The sequence below is a fragment of the Phycodurus eques genome, chromosome 1 (assembly GCF_024500275.1).
Source record: "Phycodurus eques isolate BA_2022a chromosome 1, UOR_Pequ_1.1, whole genome shotgun sequence".
Classification (NCBI taxonomy): Eukaryota; Metazoa; Chordata; class Actinopteri; order Syngnathiformes; family Syngnathidae; genus Phycodurus; species Phycodurus eques.
The window spans coordinates 9,177,638-9,193,237 of record NC_084525.1 but is presented as its reverse complement, the minus strand read 5'-3'; the positions used below and the strand labels follow the sequence as shown (position 1 = coordinate 9,193,237).

The 15,600-nt window shown below is 40.1% G+C and overlaps 1 protein-coding gene across 2 annotated transcripts; it reads left to right on the top strand.

Moving 5' to 3' along the window:
* Positions 1 to 17: 17 nt before the first annotated feature.
* On the top strand, positions 18 to 13,308 carry acvrl1 (activin A receptor like type 1). Of its 2 annotated transcripts, XM_061675871.1 has the most exons (10): positions 23 to 596; positions 5,200 to 5,271; positions 6,271 to 6,507; positions 7,636 to 7,841; positions 7,926 to 8,025; positions 8,109 to 8,255; positions 8,343 to 8,618; positions 8,707 to 8,904; positions 10,449 to 10,579; positions 12,703 to 13,308. In XM_061675871.1, exons 2-10 carry the CDS (start codon positions 5,202 to 5,204, stop codon positions 12,883 to 12,885), a joined length of 1,548 nt encoding a protein of 515 aa, XP_061531855.1. In that variant the 5' UTR covers positions 23 to 596; positions 5,200 to 5,201; the 3' UTR covers positions 12,886 to 13,308. The 2 variants fall into 2 exon arrangements, with proteins under 2 accessions (XP_061531854.1, XP_061531855.1); XM_061675870.1 differs by having other exon boundaries at positions 18 to 596; positions 8,109 to 8,618.
* Positions 13,309 to 15,600: the final 2,292 nt, after the last annotated feature.

Below are 15,600 nucleotides of genomic sequence, written 5' to 3'. Positions count from 1 at the left end.
TCCTGTCAGTGTGCAGTGCGGACTCAGTCCACAGGGGAAAGGAAAATGAGAGGTTTAGCAACAGGAAAACCGCTATGAGAACATTCCAGGCAGAGCAGAGTTGAGTTGAGCGGGACAATGAGGGGTGGGACAAAACTGTACACTAAGTAAAAAAAAAAAAAAAAAAAAAGTAATCTTGCCTTTTGATCACGGTCAGACATCAACAAAAGGCCTCCCTTCATGGGACAGAATTTGTTTGAGCAGCCCTCACAGGGTGGAAGCAGTCTGGTTTTGGGCCGCTCGTCGGTGCGCCACTGTAGATTTGGAACGAGATCCGAGATGAGATAATCTCACACGACGGCGACTTCGATAATTTTACACTTCTACCGTGTTTATGGACCATTTCAAAAAAACTGCAGCTTTTGGAGGACCACTTTGTCCACAAGCAAGGATGCGGGTTCTCTTTGGATCAAATATCTTCAATTGATCTTTTCGCGGAGGAAGGAAAGTCGCGAAAGTCATGGACGCGTTTGTCTTGTAAACGGGGCACACTTGAAGTGGACATGGGAGACGTGCGGTGTTCACACGCATCACGTTAAAAGGAATACTGATAACAGGTAATGGCGTCAAATGCATTTTTTTTTTTTTACTTCTGACGGATGACTTATGTTATTAATTTCAGGTATGAATTGTACCTCATACCGAACCGTAAGTCACATGTGTTTTCAGCGAACTAACAGGTGTCGTCAAAGTGTCCACTTGAGATGGAGATTTAAAAAAATAATAATAAAATGTCCGGTGTCTGTGCACTCACTATTAGCTACTTACAGCAAGTGTTAACTGTTCAATAGTTTATTATCGTATGGCAAGGTGTTAACTAGTGTAGATTTAAGACATGTAATGCAAAGAAATCACATAAAAATATATATATACTAGTGAAAATCAGAGTGCCATCGCAATATATACTAGTGAAAATCAGAGTGCCATCGCAATACCTCTTCATCCAGTACAGTATCAGTCAAAAACATTTTGACTCGCCCACTCATTCAGTTAATGTTTTTGTGTAATTAAGGATTTAGATTTTTATTATACAATATATTCAAATGTAAATGAAACATAAACTTAATTATTGTGTCCTACTTGTTTCCCCCAGTTTAGTTTATCATACAGCTTGGAATAAGAACAGACTGAGCTATGATCCTAATTTATTCACTTGTATTCACACTTAAATTTCAGTGGTTCTTGTACTGGTATACTGTATGTTGATTTAAAAGACCGAATCCAAAGTTTTATACTGTTAACTGTAAGTTTTTGGATCCTCAGATGTCAACTGTGCTGGACATGTTGTGACTGTAAATTTCCTAAAGCAGCAATCAATAATTTAGCTGAGTACATGCAATGTTTAATAATATGTTATATATGCATATAGTAATTATATGGAATACTCGTTTATCGCGGGGGTTAGGTTCCCGCCCACCCCCGCAATAGGTGAAATCTGCAAAGTAGCGACCGCATTTAAAAACAAATATTTATACATAATTTAAAGCTGTATGAACCTCCGCAGACTTGCCCACACTCCTATGAACCTCTACCATGCACTTATAAAAACTGTCTGGACTCTTAAACACCTTTTAAACTCTTAATGATTTTTCCTTTTGTTTTTTTTAAGTGTTTATTTTACCACCCAAAAAGATTACAGCATAACCTCACAATCCCATGATATGGCGAATTATGCACAAAATGAATATGAAACAAATCTGCAGTGCACTGAATCCGCAATAAGTGAACTGTGATAAAGCGAGGGATCACTGTACAGTACACTCAGTTGACACTGCATTAGTTACTCGTGAGAGCGATTTCAAAACTCTGCCTTTACAATACTCAGTTTTGACTGACGCATTTAACATTTATTATTTCTTGTTGGAGTGGTAGTTTGCCGTGGTGCAAGTACACTGCATCATGGGAGATGTTTTACCTCTCCCATGGAGCTAAGATTGGGTAGCTGAAATATTACAATAAATATACTATATCCATCTAGTCATCTTCTGTACCAATTATTCTTACTAGGGTGTGTCCCAGCTGACTTTGGGTGAGAGGTGAAGTACATCCTGGACTGGTCGGCAGCCAATTACAAGGCACATATGCAGCAGATAAATTCTCACTCATACTCACGCCCAAGAACAATTCTGAGTCTTCAGTGAAGCTAACATGCATGTTTTGGGAATTTAGGAGGAAGCTAGACAACCAACAGAAACCCCAGGCAAGCACTGGGAGAGCATGCAAACTCCACACAGGAAGGTCGCAGTCTGGATTCAAACTCTGGATATGCTAGCCACTCATTCATCATGCTCCCACACACACATTTGACATATAGACAGTATAACCATATGTTACAATACTGTATTAATTTAAAAAAAAAAAAGTCACATTAGTAGAACCATTAATGTTCCAGTCTCCACATCAGACAAGTGGGAAAAAAAGTCTTGATTTTGTGCCATTCTTTGCTTAATTCCATAGCACTCATGCATGTGAGAGCAAGCAGGCACTACGTGAGCCATGACGCCTGCCAAGCCTTGTTTTGTCTGCCAGATGAAGACACACTGAGTCATTCCAGTCTCTAATTTTCAGAAAGTCCCAAAAACTGGATTTGTGACTTTTGGGTTGTACGACATCAACACATACACACAAGCGTTGTACACATCTGAGTGGAATGGTCTAATAGAATGTTGTCTATTATTAACATGCAGGATTGCTTTACATTAAGACGGTTTCAGGTTTTGATTTTGTGCAGTGAGGCCAGTTCGGGGGCTCAGAGAGGCTGCTTTGCTGTTGCATGCCCCCACCATCCACCACTCGAAACACACAGTCATCCAGATGGAATGAGAGATCTGCCTCCTCGAGTTTAAGCTGTCGATGGGAGGAAGAGATGACAATGGATCTTTTCCCCTTGGGTCACAGGGGTGTAGCGTTGGACAGAACGGAGACAAACAGGAGAGGGCTCAGGGAGGAAGCTTGCTGGAGTCGGATGTCAGACCGGCCTACGATGGAAGACACGATTAGGGTCCCCTCCTATGTCGGGACCCGTGAACGATAATGGGATAGCTAGATAAATGAAACCCAGCTGTGCCCGTCCACTGATAATTTGAGTTTGTGGAGTTGTGTTTATGCTAGATTTACAGATTTACCAGCACTGACTTGCAGACTGCATAATGCAGGAAGTGCTCGCTAATGTTTGGGCCAATATGTCGTGTGGTTTAAAGATTGGAGTTCAGGAGGGTCTTAACCGGATTTGGAGGGAGTGGGGGGTGGTGGCAGGTTGGGTGTCAAGTCTAAAGATAGTTTGTTAGGTATTTATCAGATTTTCATGTCAGGTGGAAATGGTGTCCAGCAGGGATTTCCCATTTGATTTGACTCATATTTTATATATTGTCGCTGTCAGGTAGAATCCCCCCACCTCCAAAATGACAACTTTTCTGGAAAAAAATGAAAAAAACGACTGGAGAAACTGCATAGCCGATGCGGACAAAGGAATGTACTGTACTATAAAGTGGCAGTAAAATAAAAAAAAATTAAATTACAGCTGGCTTGAGTTTCAAAACAGCGCTTTGTTCCAGTTGGTCTTCTACCTTATGTTGCTATTATATATTGATGCACTCTCATATGAACAAATGCTAGCAGCCCAAAATTATATTTCGTCGCTAATATGCTAAAAATTGCTACTTTATTCGGGTGTCATGATTTAAAATGATACAAACACAATGGTGAGTGACACACATCCCTGCAAGCCTCGTGAACCCAAGCAATCATATCCCATTGCTTTGCACTCTTGACATGAACACAACAGCTCTAGCACCCGCAAATTATGTTCAATTGCTAATTTAACGGGGGTATATTTTGCCAAACCAACTTTTTCTCGTATTTGGGATGCTATATTGTCTTTTTGGTGCCTCATTAAACATGAAATATGAATTAATCGTCCACACAATCCTGAGTTCCAGGCGTTTTCTGTTTTTCATTCTAATTTTTCTAGCTTATCTATGTCACTAACGAAGATCTCCGCCAATCTCTCCACTCCTGAGACAGCGCTGTAAATTTAACAAACACGTGTGCTCTCACAAGTGGGTCTTCTACACAAAGGCGGCCAGTCAGAGGAAAGGGGGCGGGGCGATCTCAGCTAAATATGGGCAAAGTGGATACAAAACTGGGTGAAACAGAAGTAGCTGTCTTTTCTGGACACTCGTATGACAAAACCAATGTGTTTTTTTTAAATGAAAGTCCATGTTAGAGAGTCACTCCATGGAGGTCTAAATAGCCAAACCTTGCTGAATATGCTGAAAAAAATGCTGATAAAATACTACGAACACGGCGCCATGATGACAGGTGTCCGCGGTGGCAGCCAGTAGTCCATATTAAAGTCTGTCTGTCTCACAATGCCACCAAGCACCCTACAGAAATGCCTTCTTTGTGCTCATTAAACGCTAACATGAGCCAAAAATGTCCACACTATCAGCAAGCTCACATATTTTTTTCTGTTTTCATGTACATTGTCTGCTTGTAGTTCATTTTCAAAAATAAAATACAAATGGGGACTATTACAGTAACTCAACTGTAGGGGAGACCCGGAGCCAAAGACAACAAACCATTACAAGTAATTATTCTTTAAATGATGCTATTATACTTGTTTTTTCTAATCAGGCAATTTGATATTATTAGTTGAAGCACATGAAAGCTCATCCAACTGCAGCACGCTTCCGCATTGGATGAAGGCTGTGCTACTTGCGTGACCCCCGGCAATGCGGCCCTAAACAATGAGCAGCCGGAGTCTCGCCGGCCAGCCGGGTGGGGCCACTCAAGGGCAGGAAGCATCGCCATCAATATTTACACTGCAAGCGGGGCATTTGAGGAGTCGACAGGCCTGGAGCCTGGGTAGCGCAGCGCCACACGCAGTCTCAACCCACTTATACAAACACTCTGGAGTGCTGTTACAGCCGACTTCCCCCCAAATCCTTTTTTTTCCCATCTAGAGTAATTAGAACACAGGCAGACAGGCTGGGCCCACTGACCGTTGTTTTGGACCTCATAGCTTCCCCCGTGGCTTTGTTCACCACTTTAGATTTCATTCACAGAGCTGCTAAAATGTCAACAAAATCACAATTGGGTTTTCTAATTGTGTCATTTACTATATGAGCTGTTTTTAATTATTCTGTGTCTGGTTTACAGTGATGGAAGGCTCTCTTGGCTTTACAGTGGTACTAGTTGGACTGTTGCTGTTAAAGTCTGCGTGCTATACAGGTAAGTGAATGATAAAGCTATGCATAGCAATGCCCTACCTAATATAGTGTCCAGTTAGTTTATGCAGCAAAAAAAACTATAGTAATGAGATGAAGCCTGCCATTTAAATATGTGTTGATTTGGTTACATTTCAAACAATTAGGTTACCAAATACAAGTTTGGGTAAAATTTCAAATAGTCTTAAAAAATATATATATACTACACTTTATCATAAAGATTAAAATCTTTGGTTATGAAAATAAACTCCAAAACAGCGTAAGGTCTGGTCCTTTTTTGGTGTATTGCACTGTATTTGCATGCCACATGAAATATACAGCTGAGTGAATGACATTTCCCTTAAGGCATTTAAAAAAAAAAAAAAAAATCACATTAAAATTAATAATTAAATAACTTCTGCAACTGGCTGGGAGTTGGTTTAGGGTGTACCCCGGAGGAAAAGCGGCAGACAAAAATGATGGATGGATTAATTAAATTATTTCAAAAAATGATGTGCAAATATCCAAGATATATATACGATTACACTGTAGATGATGCTAACTATTCATTAAAGTTCTCCGGCTAATCATTTTTGCAGATGGCTAGATGCAGATGTTCCATTCATCCATCTGTCTGTCCATTTTCTATTACATGTGCAGTATATGCCAGCTAATTTAGGGTGAAATGCCATGAATTGATCACCTGTCAGTCAAAAGACTGACACATAGAAACATAATGTACATGTTTTGTAAGAGGAAGTAGAGGCAAGGGAGAACCTTATCATCTCACAAAAGATGAAAACTAGCCATTGTGATCATCTTGAACCGCTCCTCTGCCTCCTGGTGGGCAAAAAAATGAAAGTCAGTTCCCACAAAGTTTTGTTGGATAGAATGTTTAATTAGTAATCCGACCATACTGTATGTCTGGATAAAAATCTGCCAAATCATACTTCTCCAGAAATTGGTAATAAATGTGAAAGGACAAACAACACAGCCCTTTACAGTACTTCTTGATCACTTGCAGATTCAAAGGATGATGGGAAGCTGCTGTGTACATGCGAGAATGACAAAGGCACGTGCGTGAACGACACATGCAGGGGGGACATCTGCTTCTACACGTGGGTGTACGGCCATGAGGAGAAGGGATGCTTCTTTAACCACAACTACAGAGAGCAGTGCTTCACGTCCTTTGAACGCTTCCACGTCTACTGCTGCAAAGAGAACCAATGCAATGCCATTGCAACGCCGCCTCCAAACATCAGTCAGTACCCAAAACCTGACAGTACAGTAGTGTATATGAACTTCACACTTTGAAACCTTGAAGGCAGTGTGCTTTTGTGTTCATAGAGCCACTCCACTTTGAACAAATACATTACTCACTAAATGTTAGTGGTATTCATTGAGTGAAATTTTATGATAAACCTCAAATGCACGATAACCTTTACAGGTGAACTGATACATGAACAAATATATCTGACAAAATTGATTATTTCTTTTCACAATCTATATTCTTGATACCTACATAGTTGAACACATTCCAGCTTGCCCATATTTGACCTGTAAATTGGTCAGTGTTTTAGTAATTTTTGCATAACTTGCTGTTCTCTAACAAGGAGCTGAATTGCAAAATTCACAACAGGTATTTGATACATTGAAATTTCCAAGGACGTCCACTTGTATGCCTTTCTGTGACCTGTCCAGTATCTCTGTTGTCACCTGCTGATGCCATTCTGTGACACTCTTAAGCAACTAAGAGGCCACTTTCTTTTTGAAGCCTCGTACTGTTGATCGATTGTTAGGTGTTGTCTTTGGCTCAAAATGTCAAAATGGGAGGACTCTTTAAAAACACATTCTAATTGAACCAGTCAATTCATGGATCAAACACCTGTCGAGATTTTGACCTTCATCTCCTTGTTACAGAACAGAAAGTCGGCAAAAGTAATGTAGCATTGAGCCGTTGGACGTGTATTCTAAAGTTTAGAGAAGATCATATGAAGTTCACCTGTAAGGGTTATAGTCGGTACACCCACCAACCAGCCAAATGCGGCTGAATTTCCGGAGTTGTGGGTAACACAGCCACTCCCTTGAGCCACTTTGGATCGTGAAAAAGTTATGGAAACACCCCCGCACCCCCTTTGAACAATGTATTACAATTGAGAAAAATATCTGTCAGCACCCAACGCCTCCGCCCCCCTTGACAATTGTATTTTGAATGGGAAAATTATTGGGGAAAATTAAAATGCTACTACTACTACTACTACTACCGTTTTTGATGTACTGTACTTTAATAATGACATCACCAGCTGCAGTTTACTGACAGTCAAAATGGAGCCTAGACTGATAACATCATACATGTTATGAAACCTAAATATGGCATTTGTGCATGCAGATGGCGAAACGACCACAAAAGCGCCGCAGCAAACCCACCCAGAGTTGTGGATTACTGCGGCTCTGCTGCTCTTATTCATGGTTGTCAGTTTGTGCGGCCTGCTGATCTTCCTGCGCTTCCGGCGTGTGCACTTCCGCCTTAAAAATGCCGATGACCATGATGTCACCATGTCCAAAGTCCCGGACGGAGAAGACCCCACTTATGGTGTAAGGGATTTGATGTTGAATGTGGGACAGTTGCAGCAGATTACAGAGTTTGAGTATAGACAATCTTTGTGTGTTGTTTTCCAGCGTATATTTGATGAGTTCTGTACGTCAGGGAGTGGGACCGGGCTTCCCTATCTGGTCCAAAGGACGATGGCCAGGCAGATTTCTCTTGTCGAATGTGTTGGTTAGTCTTAATTATCATCACCACTTCTGTTGCCTTTTGCTATTTTTGTACTTCACAAATACATTTCATTGTTGACATCCCAGGTAAAGGCAGGTATGGGGAGGTGTGGAGGGGAACTTGGATGGGGGAGCGTGTAGCAGTCAAGATCTTTTCCTCGAGAGACGAGCAGTCTTGGTTCAGAGAGACCGAGATCTACAATACTGTGCAGCTTAGGCACGACAACATTCTGGGTACTGCGCTACATTTCATACCAGCAGATGTGGAGCATCAGGGAAAAGGCCAATTCTATAAACAGCTGTCTTCTATTCCCACTTCAGGTTTCATAGCCTCTGATATGACGTCCAAGAATTCCAGCACGCAGCTGTGGCTCATCACCCATTTTCACGAGCTGGGTTCACTCTACGACTTCCTGCAGTACAGCAGGTTAGAGCCTGAGAGCTGCCTGAAGATGTGTCTGTCTGTGGCCTGTGGCCTGGTCCACCTCCACACCGAGATCGTGAGCTCCCAAGGCAAACCTGCCATCGGCCACCGGGATCTGAAAAGCAGAAATATCCTGGTGAAGAGGAACGGGCAGTGCTGCATCGCTGACCTTGGTGAGAATTCAGCACAAGCAACTACAGCTCCTCACAATTTATCAGCAAGACTTGTAAAGGGTGCCACACTGCTTTACTTCTTCGTCAGGTCTGGCTGTGATTCACTCTCAGTCCAGTGACTATCTGGATATGGGCCACAACCCTCGTGTGGGGACCAAACGCTATATGGCGCCTGAGGTGCTGGATGAAAGCATACGAATGGATGTCTTCGAATCCTACAAACAAACAGACATCTGGGCCCTGGCCTTGGTCTTCTGGGAAATTTCACGCAGAACAATCGTCAATGGTAACCACACTAATGGCATTGTAGAGTGCGTAGAGCAGAACCTCAAGTCGAATGGTACGGCAGTCAAACATTTCTGAACTTAACCACAGATTTTGTTGCTATCTACAGCATGGGTGTCCAAACGAAAAGTCCCAAACTTTTAGGAAAGTCGAAGGATGCAAGGGCAATTTATATATATGTATACACACACACACACACACACACACACATGCATACATATATATATATATATTAGTTGTAAATTGTCTATTTGAGTCTTTACATGTATAGAAAAGCTCTCTATACAACCAATCTATCATTCTTAGTGGTAGTAATTGGAGTTTAGCACGGTTAACGACAATATTCTTCTCTGTGGTATGTCAAATTTACATTTACATGTATTTGACCTTCACAGGGACTTTAAGTGCAGTCTGAATTGAATGGTTGTTAAAACATCCAGAGACTTTATGTGCATATTATTTCACTCTTCGGTAAGCTACTAAAAATATTTGGCGAGCCACTGGTAGTTCACGAGCCACTATTTGGCAAAGACTCTTGATCTCGGATTATGATAGGTCTCGGTCCTGGTTGCTCAGTACGATATGGTTAAATGAGCAGTAATCCTCATTCAGAGTCCACAGTCCTCGCTCTACACTTTTGTCAGTACGCAGCAGTCAAAGTTATTGTTTTGACATTTTACAATTATCAGCGGATAACTCCTTTTTATTCTTGTAGGACCATTTATAATTATCAATCAATTACTTAAATATTGTTTGTACAGTATGATACAGTGATAAACAGATTATTTCTAAATGCATTGTGGGAACAATTTGTTCTAAAGCCAAAGAAAGCCGTATTCATCGAGTGTCATGTGTTTGACTTTCAAAGTTCTTATAATGAGTTTATGGAAAGAATGAAAGAAAATACACTGTGTTCTGCATGTGTTGTGTTTTCTCAGACATGTTTGGCTGGTTGCATGTACATTAGAGGCAGTTAGTCCCGTGTCTCTCAGCACTTGGCTGTTTCCCTTGTCTGTGTCTGTCTCGACTATCCTCTCTCATGATTAGCACTACCATAATTATAAACAGTCTTATCTGGTGTCAGCACTCGCTTGTACATACACCAGACGCCGGAGTGCCAGTATGCAGATGGATACATGCACATAGTCTCACACACACAAACACACACACACAAATCATTTACTGTGCTAGATGCCTTCACACATCCATACCATTTTGTGTGTGCATTTCCCTAATCCCACCATGGTCACTTGGGAGTTTCTATCTTTTCCTGTGTTCTTGTGTAATCAAATGTGCTCCCACCAAAACCTAACTCAATAAGGATTGCTATTTCAGGCCTGCAGTGCAGAGATATCCACGTTCTCAAAATGTATGCAAAGATTTAAAAAATATGTCTGTATGAGGTTCACAAGTTGTCTTCTCACAAGGGTGATAGTCTTACAACATGGTGCGTTCCAGCTGGCACAGTTTCCCCCTCGGCCTCAAGGAATGTGTTGCAATATTTCTCAGAGTAGAAGTTGTGCAGTTTATATCTTTTTTTTTCAGGAATTGTGGAAGAGTACCGTCCTCCCTTCTTTGACCTGGTGCCCTCCGATCCCAGCTTTGAAGAGATGAAGAAAGTGGTCTGTGTGGACCAGCAGAGGCCCATCTTGCACAACCGCCTGCACTCCCACCCAGTAGGCCATGATTGAATGTTAAAACATCCCCTCTCGAATTGCCCTGTTCACTTGCATTGTTTTATCACAACAACATCGGTTTTCATTGATCTTTTAAATGGTTTAAGCATGCTCATTATATGGAGGGATACTTGTCAGACAGCAACAATTGCTTTTAGCACAAAGGTCTAACAGATGCAAGACAACGGCTGTGTGAAAGGGAATATGGAGCGTAAAGCCAGGCTGTAAAGTTTAAGCCCCTGACCCTCTTCCCGCCCTGTTGTGTTGGAAGTACAGTGGTGCCTTCATATGTGGTTCAATTTGTTCTGTGACCACACTTGTACAGTAACTCAAAATATCTCAAATCACCATACCCCATTGAAATTAATTAAAATGCCATTAATCTGTTCCACAGCCCCAATGTAATGTGCTTTGTAATAAGGAAAATAGCGCTCTATGATATCATGCTTTATAAAAACATATAGTAGTAACATGACTAACTAGATTGTAAAGAGTTAAACAGTTTGCTAGAGGTGTAATGATTCATTTTGGCAGCAATTCGATTCATATTATGATTCGTGGTTGCTGATTCGATTCAAAGACAATATTGGTTCATCCAGAACATTATGATCCGAAACAATTCAGGGTTTGGAAATCAAATCAGTAACGAAAATTCAACGAGTGTGACTGTGAAATAAATATCTGGATATTGGACATTGCAGGTGAAATGTCCCACATTCATTTTGTTTCTTGTAAAGGTATCAGGTAAAAATTATTTATGGGAAAATAAATAAGAAATAACCAACAATTATGGCAAATAATAATAATGGAAAATACATTTACACTTTCTATGAATAAAGTCCAACTAACATCTCTTCAGGTTGGATTAACAGGAGGTTTAGTGGCTACTGCTGATGCTGTTTTTCAACGTAGAAATAAAAAAAATCTTATTGTAATTGAACACAAAACACATTAGGCTCAAATGTTTTATTATATTTGTTATGAGGTGGGTAGAGTAGCCAAATATTGTGCTCAAGTAATAATACTGTAACTTTAGAATAATATGTAAAACTAAAAAGTAGTCATCCAAACATTTACTTGAGTAAGCGTAAGAAAGTACTCAATGAAAAAACAACTCAAGTAAAGAGTAACTTGTTAGTAACATCTGATTAGTTTTTTTAAATCAGAGCATGAACATCAAATAAAATAAAATAATAATAATATATGGGAGTCGACACACTGCCACCGTTTCATTTTTTAACTGCCCAAAAACCAACAACACATGCATTGGGCCCTACAGAAACATAATTTGTTTTATTCACTTAAATGACTTCATGAAGAAGCTGTTTTCTGACCAGACTTATTAGTGATTGTGTGAGCGACACCATAGGATAGGGAAATGTTGGCATATCCACTGCCAAAATAACAATAGAAACATCTGCAACTTACCGCCAGGTGTTTTCTCAAGTTAGAGGTGGGCTGAAATATCCAAGTTTGGGGAGTCACAATTTAAGAGCTGCATGACGAAGATGTTTTTTTTTTTAAGTCTGTAAAGCAAACACAATTGCGCGGCTGTTTTTATTTCCCCCAAAGTAAAGAGTAAAAGGTCACAAGAAAAATTGATTGATACTATTGATACTTTTGATATTATTGATACTTTTACTCCGTTACAATTATCGACATGTCATTCGCTACTTTGTCCATTCTTGCGTGTGCGTGTCTATTTTTAGACTCCATCTTAGATTTCCGCATAGGGTGTTCATTGCGCCAATCCAACGTTACCACGGTGAGGTTTGACTCAAGTCTACCAATCAAACGACACAAAGGCAGTCACATGACCGCGCACGTAGCCTTCGTGAGCCAATCAAAATGACTCATTTTCGTATCTCGTATCTCAAGGCACCACTGTAGTTGTCACTCTACTGTGACATCAGTAATACACTAATTTTGGGACATCTCCACATAAAAGACACTCATAATACTCCCTCTAGATCCAGCAAATTTGCGCCCCTACCTTGAACCGCCCCATTCAGTGTCAGTGCTGTCCACATGCAGGAAAAGGGCAGAACATTTCCAACTTTAATAGCAGCGCGTATATTTGTGTGTGTGTGTGTGCGTGTGTGTGTGTGTGTGTGTGTGTCCAGATAATGTCATCCATAGTGAAGATCATGAAGGAGTGTTGGTACCAGAACCCACCAGCCCGCCTCACAGCTTTGCGAGTGAAGAAGACCCTCTCCAAACTAGACCCTGACAGTGACTTCACCGTCAAGAAACTCAAACAGGACATCTGGACTCCAGTCAGCCAGAAGCAGACTGAAGAAGCTTGAAGTGATTTCGTGCCACATTCCCCCCAGCATGGTGGTGAATATCAAGAGCATATATTAAGATAATGACTCACACACGTACTCACTCCACTTTAGTCTAACAATATCATTTTCAGCAGTAGTGTTAAAATGTTTTGCACTGTGGGCTATTTGTCTTCCCCCTGACCAAAGTTCCCAAAATTCCTGAGAACAGACACAGAAAGAGATTTAAGAATAAGAATTATTATGCTCAACCTAGCACAACGCCTGTTCTATAAGCACCTTTTGACTTTTTTTTAGCAGCACAGACACTTGAGTATGTAGTTATGTATATACTGTATACGGAACACAATTGATTATAAAGTATTGTTCTAGATTTCTTTTCTTGAAACAAATTACCATTTACATATGTTTTATTATATATTTTGAATAAAACCGTATTTTTCACGTCTCTGAACTCTTCATTTATAGGCTTTAATCAAACGTAATCCTATTTCTGATCACTAGAGGTCACCAAACAATAATAGTGGAATACAATCGATTTGGTGTTGCAGGTTAATGTGTTGTTGTTTTTTCTTTCTTTAAAAAGTGATTGCTGGCATTGGAGAGGCATGATTGTATAGATACTATAATAATATCAATATTCACATTTCCGTTTAGTCATCTTATATTACATGTTTGAAAACAAATGGGAAAGTCATAGCAAAAAGCCAATGAAATTAAAATGCCACATTTAAATTAAAATGCCAGACCAGTTAAGATGTATTAAAAATACATAATTTCCCCCTATGGGATTAATGAAGTATAATAAATAACAATTTTAAGCAAGATTGTGTGTTTATTTTTCACACTGTGAATACTCAGATGATTTCCATCTGTCAAATGGTTGTGCATTGTTTTCATCATTAGCTATTTCCTTATTTCCCCTCTATTCCATTTGGACTCACCAATTTGAAGAGCAAACATGGTCACATTGGAGCATGAAGCAGTTAATTTAATGTGAAGCAAATCAAATTAAACTGCAACCAAGTGTACCCTCTGGTTAGTACAAACAAGTTCCATTGTGTTGTCTGAATATTTGTGTGCGTGTGTTAGTCTGTGTGTGTGTGTGTGTGTGTGTGTGTGTGTAGTTGTTGAACTAACCCCAAAGAGATAATAGTCCCTCAAACCCATGGCTGTCTGGTCAGTCAGATGAAGAGCTAGTTATTTTTAACACTGCAGGGGTGTTGTTGGAGTATCAGAGAGGCCTGACTGTCTGCCTGTGAGTTCCCTTCTGCCTCTGTTTCCCTCTCATGTGTTTTGCTTTTCCCAGAGGAGCATGGAGTTTGTTGTGAACATGCACAGATACAGCACAGCGGACAGAAAATCCCAAGAGGAGACACCTCGGACGCACTTACAGTATGCTTGACCTCCCACTTATGGCATTCCAGAGAGTCGGTCGGACATGCGATGGTAGCAAGGACAGAGAAAGTCCCAATAGCAGATGTTTTTACTGTATTCACCTGAGCTCCATTATATTCTTGTTAACCAGCATCAAACTCATTTTGTCATCTGCAGAGTTTATGCTGCAAGCAGATGCAACATTATTTTTTATTCATCCAAATTGGTCCCCCAGAATTGGCTCAGGGGACTGCTGATGGAAACCCAGATTATATGTCTGGTTAGTGGCCCAGAGCTGCAGAATTGATGATCAGTCATAGAGGTTGAGTGGACATAAACTGACATCTCAACTCTCAGACCAGAGACAAAGAAGCACCATTAGAGTCATCATCCAATCAGGCTCTCCCAGTACTGGCCTCAAACTGTCCTATTCATTCAAAAAAAAGATCTGTTTCACTAAATTATATGTCTGATATATTTATCGCACTGTTTTTTAATCATCTCCAGTTTGCCATTGTTATTTTTTTTGTTTTTTTTTAATGTAAATGACCCAATTAAAGCATAATGGAAAGATTGTGCAGCAATAAAGAAAGGTGTTCAACAATTAGAGGCAAAAAAACGTTTTTTTTCCAAACCAAACAACCTCCTGGGGCTCAGTCTGAAGTAAATTGTGAATCGCTGAATAATGTATGAAAGGAAGTCATTTCTAATGAAATACTGTTTTTAAATACGTGGGTTTACATGGACCACATTTGTTTTACTCTTCGTTCTTTTTTTTCTTTTGCTAAGTGTATCACCATAATTCATGATATGATTATGCCAAAAAAAAAAAAAAAACACCACACACTGCATAATGGTTTTGAATTTCAAAAAAGTAATATTCGCAAACATTATTAATTAATTGCTTCCAATTGAATTTGTATTTGTTTAGAATTAAACACCCAAAGCTTACTTACATGAAATTAATACCTCTGCTAAGGAATCCTAATTTGGATCAGGATTACATTTTACATTTACCCACTATGCCACATGATTTAGCAGTCCATGGTGTAGTCTGCCTTTCATCGAAAGTCATCTAGGATAGGCTCCAGCTCCCTGCGACCCCAAACACGATAAACGGTATAGAAAATTCAAAAATTCAAAATTCCTAGGCTGGTTGGTGTGAAACCCCCAATAACAAACCACCATTTACACAGTAGCGTGTCTGGATGTCTGGGACACACAAGGCTATGAACACTAATCGTCTTCAGGGTTGGGGTATGCGGATGAAAATTTCTTATCTTCCATATTGTGTATTTCACTAACGTAATTATTTCGTCATTGGGGAGTTTAGCATTTTGATGCCCCTCCCAAGATGGA

What these genes read in the sequence shown, in the direction of transcription:
- acvrl1 (XM_061675870.1), top strand. Translation starts at nt 5,202, where the DNA reads ATGGAAGGCTCTCTTGGCTTTACAGTGGTACTAGTTGGACTGTTGCTG. An exon ending in TTCTCTTGTCGAATGTGTTG is followed by an intron (nt 8,026 to 8,108) that starts GTTAGTCTTAAT and finishes TTGACATCCCAG; the next exon opens with GTAAAGGCAGGTATGGGGAG. An exon ending in ACCGCCTGCACTCCCACCCA is followed by an intron (nt 10,580 to 12,702) that starts GTAGGCCATGAT and finishes GTGTGTGTCCAG; the next exon opens with ATAATGTCATCCATAGTGAA.